General features: G+C 44.0%; 1 protein-coding gene across 2 annotated transcripts in view; it reads right to left on the bottom strand.

Annotated features, from left to right (window-relative positions):
• The window catches only part of AP1S3 (adaptor related protein complex 1 subunit sigma 3), a 60,031-nt gene that overhangs the window by 44,113 nt on the left and 914 nt on the right, over positions 1 to 15,004 (bottom strand). The window contains exon 1 of one of the 2 annotated variants that reach the window (XM_040450876.1): positions 3,537 to 3,693. The exons of the other annotated variant lie outside the window; for it this stretch is intronic. Coding sequence (XP_040306810.1) covers positions 3,537 to 3,617 — 81 coding nt within the window. The 5' untranslated portion in view covers positions 3,618 to 3,693. Of the gene's footprint in view, positions 1 to 3,536; positions 3,694 to 15,004 lie in introns of those variants that run through there. 2 annotated transcript variants of the gene reach the window in all.

The raw sequence follows: 15,004 nt of genomic DNA, 5'->3' as shown, positions 1-15,004 counted from the left end.
GACGCTCAATGGACTGAGCCACCCAGGCGCCCCCCCCCCAATTTTATTTTAAATGAACATCAATATAATTTTTGACTTGGACTTTTAAACCATTTTACCAGTGGGATTGACTGAGTTAGTGAAACAATACCATTGATTCTGTAAATGTTCTATAAACCACATTGGAAAATGTTTGGGTATCTTCTGCTATAAAACTAAGGACAGTCTTGGATTCACCTTGCGTGGTAAATTTTAGTCCTGGGCTCCAGTGTAAGACACGTATTCCTTGGGAGGGAGAGTCTGGGGAAGGTAAGTCTGGGAAAAACTGTCCAGGGCTGATGCTGGATTCAACCCAAGGAAAGCAGAGAGACTGGGTTAATTAACTCCAGAAAGACCCAAAGTAACAGATCTTTAGCTTCTGCTTTAAGGGTCAGATGACAATCACTTTCCCCCTAACTTTATGAACCGACATCAGATTCCTAAGGACTGCGGTACTAACCTAAAATAAATGATGCACAGATTTGTAAAACCAACTTAACATGTGAACCTTGTAAGAAAACCTAAAGCAATGGGTCCTAGGTTCCTAAGAAATCTGAAACGGTTTTAACTCCACAGCAAATCCAAGCACATAAACCAATCTTATAGGTACATCGCTTTGCATTCCACAGAACACAATACTGTCAGAGTGAACTTTTATCATCTCAGGTTAATTGGTTAAATTAGGAACGTAGTGTAACGTATGTGGTGATAAGCCTCTATGACAGAGAGTGGATGATTATTCTTTTCATCCCCATACATTTGGAAAAAAACTACTTCAACTGATAACCCATCAAAAACAAATCAAGAGATCAGATGGTCCTTTTCGAGCAAAGCCAGGGTTCCGGGCCATGAACATGCAGCGTTGCTAGGAGAAGCAGGAAATGTGAGTAGCCACAAGCCATCACAATCATGATAACCACCAGCAAGGAACAGATAGTACTCATATGAGGTCATGGATAGATGTTCTATGATACCTATGTCAGGGACTCAGCTTAAAGGCCAGTAAATGGCAGAGAGGGATTCCAACACACAGATACGTCCGACTCTAAAGCCTGAGGTTTTCCCACACAATCCGCCAGTCAAAGGCAGTCTTCAAATGTGCACAGCGCCCGTGAGACTGCTGGACATACTACATGATGCTTTTGAATCTCTGTTAAACAGATACATAACACTCTGGTCCACAAGACTGCAGCCTGTTCACAAAAGACTACAGGTAACCCTCATAATCTGGCAATGAAAATAAAATAGCCCATAGTGGTGAGATTAGTTCTCTACAGAAGACACAGCTCAATCAGCCACAGTGTGGTCACAGGATGACACGGCTGGGATGACAACCAGAAAGGGCCTCCAGCTCCTATTCTACAGGAGCTGGTCTGAAGAAAGCTGTGTTAGCAGCAGTGGTCTGCTCAGAGTTCTTGAAAAAATAGGACAATTTGGAAGAATCTGTGAACACATCTCTAGGGACAAAGGCACCTGTCTGGCCTCTCCAAGTAGCATCTGTTGACTTGTTTACCTAGAGTGGAGGTAGATACGATAGCTATGAGGAGGATCATACTACAGACACTGTCACTGGCCCCCCATCTGGCTACTCCGATCCTGCACTCTTCCAAGAAACTTTCTGATCACCATCTGACTTCTCAGGGTCCCTTTTCTCCAGGAAGACTCCAGTCTATTAACAGACCAACCCATATGAACATACTATGCCACATGACAAATTTATTTATTTATCAATAAAGACAATCCATTGCACGACGGACACGGTTTGGGGCACATTTATATGTGTGTCCTATTGTATTGTTTAATCCACATACCTAGGTGACGTATCATATTGAATACAAAAAAAAATTAGTTATTGACACTTCAAAGACTTTCGTGGAGTCTTCAAAATATAGGAGGCAGGGCTAGGTATTGAATTCAGGTAGGATTCTATACCTTTATAATAAATCCCCAAGGTCTAAGGGTAATTTAAAAGGGAAAGGAGTGTTGGTAGACTTGAAAGTCTATGCAAACTTTTAGATGCAAACTTTTAGATGAGCGATTACTCTAGAAATCAGGTCCAGAAATTTTAGCAGATTTTAAGAAGGATTTTTATCCCAGAAAACTTTAAGAACCACCAGCACGGTATTTTGTGCAGGCCACATGCATTAAGGTGACATTACTCAATTGTTACCAATTTAAGTTTCAGTCACAGGCAAATAGTTTAATGCTATATTAATTGCTGATAGTGCTAATTACTTGATAGTGAACCTGACCTCTGCTCAGAGCTCATTATATGATGCCTCTCCGGGTTCCTTCTATTCTTAAGATGTGAGTAATTAAGGGTGGATGGTGATACGCACATGCATTGGCCGAAGTGCTTCTATTCTCTACTTGGTGGCCTCCAGTTCCCTACCCAAAAGGGAGCATCAGACTATAGCCTGCACTGGGCTGGCCCATTTTGGGGTCATAGCAATCAGCCATGTGCAGGTAGGGCTGAAGATGGGCTTAACATCTTCCATTTTGAACACCTGTTTCTTTTTTATTAGACTTCCCATGTAGCATAAAGTTTTATTACGGGAGAATACAATAGATGTTTTACGGTCACTTTTGCCGGAAATCACCATTCCTTATACCACTCAGTAGAGAAACCGGCAATGTAAGATAAGTACAGTCTGTTTTCTCATTTCTTTTTCTTGTGCAACATTTTATTTTATTTTATTTTATTTTATTTTATTTTATTTTATTTTTTTTAACATTTATTTATTTTTGAGACAGAGAGAGACAGAGCACGAGCGGGGGAGGGGCAGAGAGAGAGGGAGACACAGAATCCGAAACAGGCTCCAGGCTCTGAGCTGTCAGCACAGAGCCCGACGCGAGGCTCGAACTCACAGACCGTGAGATCCTGACCTGAGCCGAAGTCGGCCGCTTAACCGACTGAGCCATCCAGGCGCCCCTCTTGTGCAACATTTTAAATAGTTACTTTAAAATTCAGAAATCAAACCCAATTTTAGCAACGTGTAGCTATGGAACAAACTCTAAAGTCACTGGCTCCCATAAATAATTGTGTGCATTTTCAGTAAAACTGATATTTAATTATAAATCTTTCTATGATGTTACAAAAAAAAAAATACCACCCCAAGATGCTTTGGTCAATTATATCTCAATAAAACTGCGGAGAAAAAAAAGATGCTTTGTAAGAAAAAGGAAATCCTACTGTGTTTGTGACTATCTTATTTCACAGTTAACAAAAAAGAAGTTTAGACCTTTTTTTTGGTCACTTTTGCTCAAGGTCTAAAATTTTTAGCTTCCATAGTCAAGACTGTAGTACAGAATATAATTCTAAATTGGAAGTATATTTTAGAAACATTCACGTTGTAAATATTTGCTAAAAATATAATAATTATTGCAAACCTATTGATCTTAAATATTCTGTTCTTTGAACTCTTACTGATAAAATATGATTATACTCACTGGTTATAAGAAGGAGCTCAGGAAAATGGGATTGAAAGGGTAGTTTTATTTAAAAAAAAAAGTCTCACCATTACTGTGTTGGAAAGATTTAGCGTGGTCTTTAGAGTATCAGCATTTTGACCCTGAAACTGATAAATATGGATAAACATCACTTAATCAGACAAGTGCATTATTTTAAAGAAGGACACTTTAAAAAACTTTTTTTCTCAGACCAATAGTTACTTATCTTGCAACTGACAAAGAAGAAGAGTCCTTTCCAAAGCTTTACACAAGGAGCCAGATTTGAAGTTTTCACTTTCAGTCCCTTATGTGCCTGGACACCTGGGTGGCTCAGTCAGTTAAGCATCCAGCTCTTAACTTCGGCTCAGCTCATGATCTCATGATCTCATGGTTTCATGAGTTCGAGCCCCATGTCAGGCTCTGCGTGGACCTTGCAGAACCTGCCTGGGAATCTCTCTCTCCGTCTCTCTCTCTGCCCCTCCCCTATTCACTCTCTCTCTCCCCCTCTTTCTCTCAAAATAAATAAAAATAAATAAAATTAAATTTTTTTTTTACTTTTGAGCAAGTGTAATGGCTTGAATTTTAATAGGTATGGACAAACAGCTGCTCAATAAATATTTATTGCCTGAATTTTCTTTTAAACTGTTGTATGGAAACCAATTTGACAATAAATTTCATATTAAAAATTTTTTTTTAAATGATCATTGGCAAAGATAGGCTCAAATTCTTCCGAGAAATGGGTGTGGTTACCAATACAAACAAGATGAACAAAAAACTTTGTTTCACTTTAAAACTTCAAATCAGCTACCCCCTACCATCTAAAAATACCACAGAGGGACGGAGATTTCATTTAGGTGTTTGTCTCAAGCAGTGCCTGTCCACTGTTCACACTCCACATCTGTGAAATGATGGTTCTGAACAGAAAACAGAAAAGACAGACCTTTCGGGACTGTCGTCCAGAATGGCGCAGAGAAAATCTCCTTTCAATGCCCTCCACCAAAGCACCAAAGTACTCTACTTTTTCTTGGGAGATATCTAGCTCCCAAGTATTTGGGCTGTGTGTGTGTGTGTGTGTGTGTGTGTGTGTGTGTGTTTTCCAACCCATTCCCCCATGCAGTCATGCCAATCTGCTTACAGGCCCTAAAACATGTGTTACTGGGACCCACCTCAGCAGCTGGCTCCTCCTTCGAGCCCCGTGTCTGAAATACACTCATCACCAAAGCACGTCTGTAACATCCTTTCAAAACCTCTCTCCAGATTCACACTTCCCTCTGAACCCTAGTGCCTCCTGACCACATCTTCATTTTTCAACGTTCTTTGAAGAAACCCACGGTTTAGCAGTACAAACTGCTCTATTTATAGGTTTCCCTCCCCGTGGGATCAGAAGCATCATCAGTTCTGTTTCCCTTATAGCGCTTAATAATCTCCATTTCCGGGGTTAGACCACAGTAGGTATTCAGTAAATTTGTACCTAAAGCAGAATAATAATGCTGTGCTTCTTTTACACTTATGCTGACTGAAGCCAAAATTGCACTTACGATCGTGCACTTAACGATGCACTCGTGACGTTTACGCGCTGTAAACAGACAGATGTGTGAGGAATGCAATGACTCACCACCTAGTTATGTACCCTCAGTGTTGGGATGGCCATCAGACCTTCAGGCCAGCTGCAGACATGGAAACTGCACCTGCAAGTTGCACCTAGGACATGTCAGGCATCAACAGCAACGTAAAGACACACGGATCAACAACTCAACATCACACCCCCCGCCCTGCTTCTGGTTCTGACACATTCAGAAAACAGTGTACGTTAGGTTTAGAGAGACATGGGATTTTCTTGCAGCAGGTAACAGACTGTGAGAGCCAGAAAGAGTTTTTAAGGTCATGCCTCAGGTCCAAGCTTGCTTCACGTGACAGCAAGAACAGAGCCAGGAAGGCAGGACAGCAGTGAAGGTCACAGTCATTGGTATAGCCGGGTGACGGCCCTGAGTTCTCTCATTCCCAATGCGGCAACCCCTACCAGTGCTATGTTCTTCTGTCTTCCTAGTGATGTCTGTCTTAAGCTGCTATTATAATGAGCTTCCCTTGTCTTGGGGGTGCCTGGGTGGCCTGGTCAGTTATGCGACCGACTCTTGATTTTGGCTCAGGTCATGATCTCATGATTTGGCTCATGGGACAGAACCCCACATTGGGCTCTATGCTGACAGTGCAGAACCTGCCTGGGATTCTCTCCTCCGCCCCTCCCCGCTCTCAAAATAAACAAACTTTTTTTAAAAATGAGCTTTCCTTCTTGAAACATACATGAAAGTGATTGGAGGAAAAGAGTTTGGGGGAAGACATACAGGGTAGTGGAGGGAAGGAACAGCAGCTGGTATTTTAATGTTTATTTATTTTTGAGAAAGAGAGAGTCAGAGTATGAATGGGGCAGGAGCAGAGAGACAAGGGGACACAGAATCCGAAGCAGGCTCCAGGCTGTAAGCTGTGAGCACAAGAGCCCAACACGGGGCTCAAACTCACAAACCAAGAGATCATGCCCTCAGCCGGTCAGACGCTTAACCGACTGAGCCACCCAGGCACCCCAGTATTTTAAAGGAACGAACCCAGTCGCAGATAAAACACACACACACACACACACACACACACACACACACACACACACAAACGTGCGCACACACACACACACACACACACACACACACATGCATCCTAAATACACCTGCAATTTCTGTACCATTGTACTTTGGCTGCTTAGAAGGCAGCTAACTCATCCCCAAAACCAAGCAGGGAAGTGAGGCTGCTTCAAACTACTTCTGATGAACTTCCCCAAATGCTTGAGGAGGGTATTAACACTTTTTTAACTCTAAAACTAAAAAAAAAAAAAAAAAAAGTTTGTCCATTTTGCTCTCTGGAAAATCCACTTGGGAGAAGTGTCATTCCCAGATGATACTGGATGAATCCTGTCCCACTGGGGCTGATGGACGAGCAAAGTTGGAGAAGGTGGAGTCAATGAGAAACCAGGCTCTCCTCCAGGACTTGCATTTCCCTCAAACTGCCTGTCTTTACGGTCTGCTTATGAACCCTTCCCACTGACATGCACATCCAGCATATCTACAGTACGTGCTCTTCTGAAAAGCTGCAGGCAGGATCGTCCTGCCCTTCTGGTCTCAGCCCAGTGCCCATCTCTCCCATGAGCTCATACCGTGTCCTGCTTCTGCAGCAATTATATAATCTGAACAATATACTTCAGTGCTTAATCATCCACTCCTGTGCATGTGAGAAATTTCTTCCCCACAACACACATATCTTGCAATCAAGAAACAGATCTACACTTGTGGGTTTTTCTTTTCTTTTTTTGTATTTATTTTTTTAATGTTTACTTACTTTTGAGAGAGAGGCAGAGAGAGCACAAGCGAGGCGGGGGGAAGGGGAGGGGCAGAGAGAGAGCGAGACACACAATCCGAAGAGGCTCCAGGCTCTGAGCTGTCAGCACAGAGCCTGATGCGGGGCTCAAACTTGTGAACTGTGAGATCATGACCTGAGCCAAAGTCAGACACTCAACCAACTGAGCCACCAAGGAGCCCCTGGGTTTTCTTTTCTAATAACCTCCTCAGTTAAAAGAGTTCAAGGATTCACAAGTGAGGAGGAAAAAAAAAAGCCTGAGAAGTGATTCATATATGATTTCTCCATTCATTACTTCCTCTGGGCAGAGTAATCAATTTAGAACATACCAACGATACCTGTTAATTGCTTCATTTTTGTCTTAGAGTAACTATAACTCCAATTAGATTTTCTTCTAGAGTCTTTTGAGAGGCAGACCGACTTTTGGTTCTGTTTCAAATCATTTAAGGACCAAAAAGATAACTGGAAATAGTGGGTAGAAATTCCAGGCAACATTCAGTATGACTTTGAAGTCCAGCGAAACATGAATAACTTGGAACCCTATTCGTATTTCATAGTGATGCTCATTCAATCATTCTTAATGTGAATTTTTTTGTGATCAGGAACTTTGTTTCAGAGGCTATGCTTAATATGCTAACCTCGATGGTAATGACCACTTCAGTGTTTATTAAGAACTTACATTTTCCTCCTACTGGAGACTACTCAGAACTCAATAAAAATCTGTCCCTCACGCCTTTATACCTTGACAACAAGGTCTACACTGGCGAACAAAATTTGTTAGGAGGTGGGCAATGGCACATCCATCATCCTCTTTCAAAGCTCATGTTCAATCTGAGAGAAAGACCTGGCTTGCTATATAGTCAAGTCTTCCCTCTCCCGCTTATTTTTTTTTTTTACCAAGACTGTTGATATAGACTAGATTATCTGAATCCTTAAAGTATAAAAGTCATGAGGCCAAATAAACTTTAAAAGGTTGGATGCACGTGCAGTGCACTTAGAATTGAGGTTTCGGCTTCTTAGTAAAGAAACTGAAAGTACTTGTTTAGGAAATAAGAGAAAAATGTCCTATACATACACTGGGTTTTGAATCACATTGGAAAAACACTGTGATACTATAAAAACCCTTACCTTCTCCTATCTCCCCAGTGTTTACAGTCTATGATATTTTGTTTCTTTATTTCATTGGTTCAGATAAGTTTCCTGGGGGGGTGGGGGGGAGGCGGGAATCAACTTATAACCCTTTTTAAACATTTTGTTAGGGTTTTTTCCTGTTTCTCTTAAAAATAGCCTAGCTAACGTTTACGGAATGTGTTCCAGGTGCCAGACCGCATGCAAAGGGCTTGAACTGGATTATCTCATTCAATCTGCAGGTAAACTGAGGAAGTGGGCCCCGTGTGAAAGGGATAAACCAAGTGGTCAAGGTCACAGGGCACACATGCAGGGCTTGGGGCTGTCGGCCTCATCATGTGCTCATCCTGGACACATTGCACTGACATCTGACACCTGCCTCTGGAAATGAACACATGAAGGCTTTAGGGGGTGGGGGGAAGCTGGGCAAAATGCCCCGCGTGTCACTTCTACAGGGAACCAGTAGCTGAACGTTTTCACAACAGAGATGTGTCTTCCAATAACACGTTCTGTCACCTGATGAAATTCGGACATTTCTCTTCAAAGAAACCTTTTTTTCAAGCCTTTTACAGCTTCACCTCCATATAACGAAAAGTTGCTGCCTTTTTTTTTGTCCTTTTTTTTTTTTTTTTTTTTTTTTAAGGAAGGCTTGGGAAGCTGGGGATATGCAGCAGACACAAATCAGGGGCAGAACAAATCAGTGACAGTCGTTATCTGATGCCACATTTGATGGGGCCTTCCTGACTTTTTCAGGGACGTGACTTCTTAATCTTGCTGGAATGTTCAGTTCTTTACTGAATGCAGAAAGGCCAACCCTAAGTGATCTGCCAACCATCTCTGTACTTGAATGGTTCAGTCCTCTCTGAAGTGACTAGAAACATTATTCTACGTCGTTACCAAAAGTTTTCAGAGTTACTGAAGTGAGAAAGATGGTTCACATTTTTCCCCTCAGGTTTTCTCAGTTCTCGTATGAAAACAGGTACTAATAGGAGTCTCAGAAGGCTGGCCAAGAGCTCAAGTCAGAGAGAAAGTCTGTGTGTGTGTGTGTGTGTGTGTGTGTGTGTGTGTGTGTGTGTGATTTCAGGAAACTTCTGCCTACATCCCAATTCCAGACACATCCAACCTTAAGAAGTTCCAAAACACGCAGGGCACCTGGGTGGCTCAGTCAATTAAGCGTCTGACTCTTGATCTCCGGTTCAGGTCATGATCTCACTATTCATGAGTTCAAGTCCCGCATCAGGCTCTGTGCCATTAGGCACGGAGACTGCTTAGGATTCTGTCTCCCCTCCTCTCTGCCCCTCACCTGCTTGTGCTCTCTCTCTCTCAAAATAAATAAACTTTAAGAAAAAGTTACAAAACACAGGGAAAAACCAAACAGAGTCTTGCTGGAGGACTAATGTAAATGAAGATATTTTTAAAAGTGATTTTTCATATAATTTAGAAGATAATTAACATTCAAATAGAGAGAACTGAAGTATCTAATAGAACATACAATACGAAGTGAAAATGTATCACACTGGATGCTTAGAGCCCTTCCCAGGAACAATCACTGTTTCTCTCATATCCTCCTGGAAGTCTCCAGTTTATACACGGGCGTATCGGTCTCATTTTACACAAATGGGGAACTAATGTACAGGATTTACACTGACAAACTACACCACACCTGGACTTTTAGGGCAAACCTGGAAGGGGCTGGGGAAGCCTCGATGTCCTGTACCCAAGGGGATATGGGAGAAGGACATGGTTCCTGAACTCTATGTCCAGTCACAACTGCTTCAGGAAGTGACCAAGGGCCAGCTGAGTTGGCCCGATGAATGGACCCACCTCCTCAGGCTGAGAAGGGGTGAAATTGCAGGGCCTGAAATGGCCACCTACACCAGGACTGCCCCCAATTCCACATGCTCCCACAGGGTCCCACATTGCCCACATCAGAAACACCTGCAACTTCCATCAAGTAAAAAAATGAGAGGATGATTTATGAATGCTTTATAATATCCTCTTCTGTGTCATTGGTACAAAATATTTAGAAAGTTTCGAGAACTTTCTACCAAGAACATGGGCTCCAGGACAGCAAGGAGCTTCTGGTTTATTTAACCCAAGCTCTGAGGCCTTAGACCCAGGGCTGGTTTCCGTGGACACAGGGTTCTTGCCTAGAGCAAGTCCTTAGTTTACTGCTCTGCAGTCATCTTGAAATTCTCAACAGTTTTTTGAGCAAGGGGCCTTACATTTTCATTTTGTATTAGGTGTGACAAATTATATAGCCAGTCCTACCTGGTGCAGTGCCTGTCCTGGGGCACGTGCCCAATTCACTTGTCAAATATATAGTGAATGAATGGAAGTTACTTTAGAACGTAAGTCAACAAACTACAGCCGATAGCCCGATTCTGGCCCGCCCCCTGTGTTTATAAATAAAGTTTTATTAAAACATAGCCACACCCATTTGCATCTCATCCATGGCTGCTTTCACTCTATAACAGAAGAGTTAAGTGACAGTGACAGAGACTTTAGGGCCCACAAAGCCTAAAATACTTACGATCCAGCCCTTTACAGAAAAATTTTTCTGACCCCGTCTTCGAACACCATCTCAACCTTTTCGACCCAAATCACCGAAACAGCAAAAAAGGCAGGTAGCCTTGTGAGATGTAGAGTGCTAGTCTGAAGCAACTAGCCATACACAAGCTACTTCTTAGGTTTTTTTTTTTTTTTTTTTTTATCTTTAAAGTGTGTATGAATTCTGCAGTGTGGACTCAAACGCATTTGTGAGTTTTTTTAATGTTTATTTATTTTTGAGAGAGAGAGAGAGATAACGTACACACGCGTGCGCACAAGTGGGGGAGAGGCAGAGAGAGGAGAGAATCCGAGGCAGGTCCCTGGTGTCGGCACAGAGCACGACACGGGCTGCTCCATCCCACACACCGTGAGAGGGTGATCTGACCCGAAATCAATAGTCGGACGCTTAACCAATGAGCCACCCAGGCACCCCCATTCGTGTTTTAGTGCAAAGAAGTTCTAAATCTGAAATGATCTGTGCAAGTCACGATTATCCCTTGACGTCCGCTCTCTACAAGACCAAGTACAAGACCAAGTACAAGGCGCCCCAGCTTGCAAACCATGGCCTTAGCTTCTCCTCTTTAATAACCCAAGGTGGCCAGAAGCCTCCTGCAGCATTTAAGTACTCAGCGAACCCCACCACACACCCATCCTTTCTCACCAGCCCGGAAGCCCTACTAAGAGAGGATCCGACAAGGACACGAACATAGGAAATCCTGAGTGCCCTTATTCCTGTACTGCAGGTCAGTGGCCCATCGCACTGACAGACTCCCAGACACTTGATCATTTTCCCCCGGGGCGCTTTGCAGAAACTAGTCAGAGCTTTTTCAGAACTCACTTCTACCCGTCGGAAAGTTCCCGGGCTCGGGACACGGTTGGAGCTTTTTCGAAGGCCAGCTTCCTCATAACATTCAACGGCATTTCGTTTCTAACTTAAATGATTTGTAGCACTTCCTTTTCATTGTTAAAAGTCGCCATTTATCCTGCTATCAGCAGCCACGTAATCCGCACAGTTCCTCTGGCCGGTCAGGGTGCTGGCGAGACAGGTCAGAGCTGCCCTGGGAGGCCTGAGGGGCTTGGCTTCTGGTTTCCCAGTGCATTCTCTCACAGCACAGGATCTGGGGGCTCCAGATGGTCCAAAGGGAGTTTCTCCCAGGTAAATGGCTAGGATAGGCACGGGCAGGCCCCAGGGAAGAAGTAACCCCAGTGAAGTCTCCGATCACTGCAAGAACCTCTGGCCTGGCCACAGTAACAACAAAATATCATCAAAGGAATGGGTCATGGGGAGATCCCCAAATGCTTATCTCTGGGGGCTCTTCAAGGAGTTTTCGTCCTTTGTGTTGGGGGCTAGGCTTCGCTTTATCTGTTACGTCTTAGTCAATAATGAAATCACTCATGGGACCCAAACGGACACACATCGAAAATACCCTGTGGCGAGTACACAATCTGCTGACCATTTCCTTCCAGCTGTTTGTAAAATGTCACACAAAAATCATAAGCTGTTGACATTATTGGCCACAGAAACCAGGAATGGGAACTCAGGAATCACAATCCTGGGGTCGGGTAAACACAAGTCTCACTGGTGTTGTTGGGAGACCTGGGGGAAGGGCTGTCTGTGGTCTCGCCTCTGGGGATAACTGACCACCACCGAGGCCACGTTGCCCTCCCTCCCTTCTTCCCAACCCCCTCCCCCCCCACTAATGGCTGCCCAGCAGCTCACAGGAGGCTTTGGAGCAGGAAAGCGCTCCTTGCTGTAATAAACTACTTCACCCTGGAACTAGAACTTAAACTGCCTAAATAACTACGTGCTTATTACAGTTCACTTAAGCCTTGGACGATTAAATTGATATACTGGGTAGGGAGGCGGGATCGTAGCAGGATCTACAGGCTCATAGTTAGATTTCTCCCTCCTCAGCCCTCTGCAACCCTCTTCATCCTTCCTGTTTCCAGGCGATACAGTGAGATTAGGACGAACACGGGGAACTCTGATGTACTTGATTTAGGAGAAGGTGCCCTCGTGCTGTTTCAAACTGACTGACGTCAACGCTGATCAAGAACTGGCTTCCCAGTTCAGCTCGGGAAAGTCTCTCTCTAAGATTTAAAATCACACCAAAGAATCTTCCATCTTTTTGTTTTTAGCGTAAGCGGATCTCACTTTAGATATAAGCAGCGTCCATTATGATCATTTGCATCGCAAGAAGATGATTCTTCATATTTCAAAAATGGGTCACCCCTGGAGTTTCTTTCAATGGGTAATTCCTCTATTTTGTTTGCAACGTGGTTTTAAAAGCCATTTCAACTTATCCGAAGCATGTGGACTGCATAAAGCAAGGTCCACTTGCATTTTTAGTAAAGGCATCCCCACAGCCCTTCAAACTTCACCCTCTAAATCCTCACTGCTATCTTCTTACAGGGAAAAAAAAAATAAACAAACAAATAAAAGAAAATCCTCCTTCCTCCACCAGCATTGTCAACCATCCAATAGTAAAGTCTTCCCACTAAGATGTTTAAATACACTGTGCTCAGAAGCCACGGGGATCCCTGAAACACAATAACCCTCTCATTGCTTCCCAGGGCAGACAGAGGTTTCTAAAACAAAGACAGGGTGCAGAGATACAAAGTTGATTCAAACAAGACAATTCGGATAAAAAAACAGTCCCCAGATTCAGGAGGTATAGAATCCCTGTGCTAGAAACCTGGCCCACGGGCACAGGGATGAAGAACCATCTCCTGTGCAGAGGGAGCAAGTAGGATAGCGTAAGCACCTTTTAGTTTCCTAAGGGAAGAGTTGGCAGGAGTCAAGACCAGAGCAGGAGAAAGACAGAGGGTCACAAAGTGGCCCTCACCAAGAAAGTTCTTCCCAGCACGTGGCAGTAATAACAGAGGAGACGTTCTAGTCCCCGAGCTCGGACGGGGGCAAAGCTACTGCCCTAAATGCATTCACTTGCATTGACTCACAGAACCTGCCTGTGACTCCTTCACACTCTTAAAAATAGGTAGCTCCAAAGACCTTTTATTTATGTAGGCTTTGTATGGTTATGGTTTTTCTTTTTGTAAAATTTAAACGTTTTCTTTTTAATTTATTTTTGAGAGCGAGAGCATGGGGGGGGGGGAGCAAAGAAATGGAGACAGAGGATCCAGAGCGGGCTCTGTGCTGACAGCCTGATGTGGGGCTCAAACTCACGAACCTAAGACCATGACCTGAGCCCAAGTGACAGAGCCACCCAGGTGCCCCTATTTTACATTTTTTTCGAATCTTCTCAATGTCTGGCTCAGTAGAAGACAGCTGGACTCTCCTAGCTGTGTCTGTATTCAATCTGTCATATAATCCCGGGACATGTTAGTCTCAAGCAAACTCCACACACGGTCATGTAGGAATGAATGTGAAAAAGGCACATAATATCATGGTGCTGTTATAAACTATTATGAAATTCCTCGGGTCTTTGTGGATCTCTGAAAAGTTTCAGGGACTCCTTAGGGTCCCCAGACTGCACGTGGAGAACTCCTTCTAACAAGTCGGGAACACTTACAATCTTCACTTGACAAATAAGCCAAGTGGCATAGAGAGGTCAAGAGACCGTCCAGGGCCACATTGCTAAAAATAGGTCGGAACAGGTAAAATGCAAAGAGCAGAACACTCACTTTCATCAGGATTTGCCTGAGATGGTGAATGGTAGGGTTGAGCATCCCACTGGGCCTATCCGAAGTGCTCAATCACATGAGCATTTCTGGTGGGCGAGGCCTGGTGGTAAAGCCACACATTTCTGCACACATTTCTGACTACCTGATCATACGATACCAGCAAGAAAAAAAACAAAACTCCACGGCAAGTGCTGTCTAGAGTGAGCACCCTGCCCCAGTTCATTCCCACTTCCACCCCTCCAGCAGGCAAGTGATGCTGGCGAGCTCCGCACGCTGTCACCTTGTTCCTTGGGAAACCCGAGCAAACGAACAGAGCTGCTCCATTATTTACAGCCTCCTTTTTACACCGTGCTGTATTTACAAGGAATCCTCAACAAACAACAAAAGGCATCTCCGGCCTGTGCAGCCAGGCCTCTCCCCGGGGCCAGGATCTGTGGTCTTTGTGTCCAGGGGCTTAGCATTCCACGGCTGTCCTTGACTATCTCCTGCCCAGCCCGCAGCTGAGGGCCCTCAAGCCCTCAGACTGCGGGTCGCTTCTGTTCCTACTTAAATGTGGGACCTGAGCTCACCTGGGGAAGTGCGACTGGCACAGTTCAGGCCACCTCACTGTCAAAACGCTAGCCCTGGACAGAAGGCAACGGAAGAGGCGCCTGAAGCTCTTGCTTCCACCCAGGGCAGGTCATGACCTCGCACCTGGGGCGCTGGAACTGGTCTCCTTGTTTCTACTTTGATGGAAACCCCTCCTCGAACACGTGTCCTTCAGGCGACTCTCCCCCAACAGCCACAGGCATTTTTTTTTTTTTTTTTTTTTTTTTTT

The sequence above is a fragment of the Herpailurus yagouaroundi genome, unplaced genomic scaffold (genome assembly GCF_014898765.1).
Source record: "Herpailurus yagouaroundi ecotype Mexico unplaced genomic scaffold, PumYag 202, whole genome shotgun sequence".
In the NCBI taxonomy this organism is placed as follows: Eukaryota; Metazoa; Chordata; class Mammalia; order Carnivora; family Felidae; genus Herpailurus; species Herpailurus yagouaroundi.
This window is presented reverse-complemented; position numbering and strand designations above follow the sequence as displayed.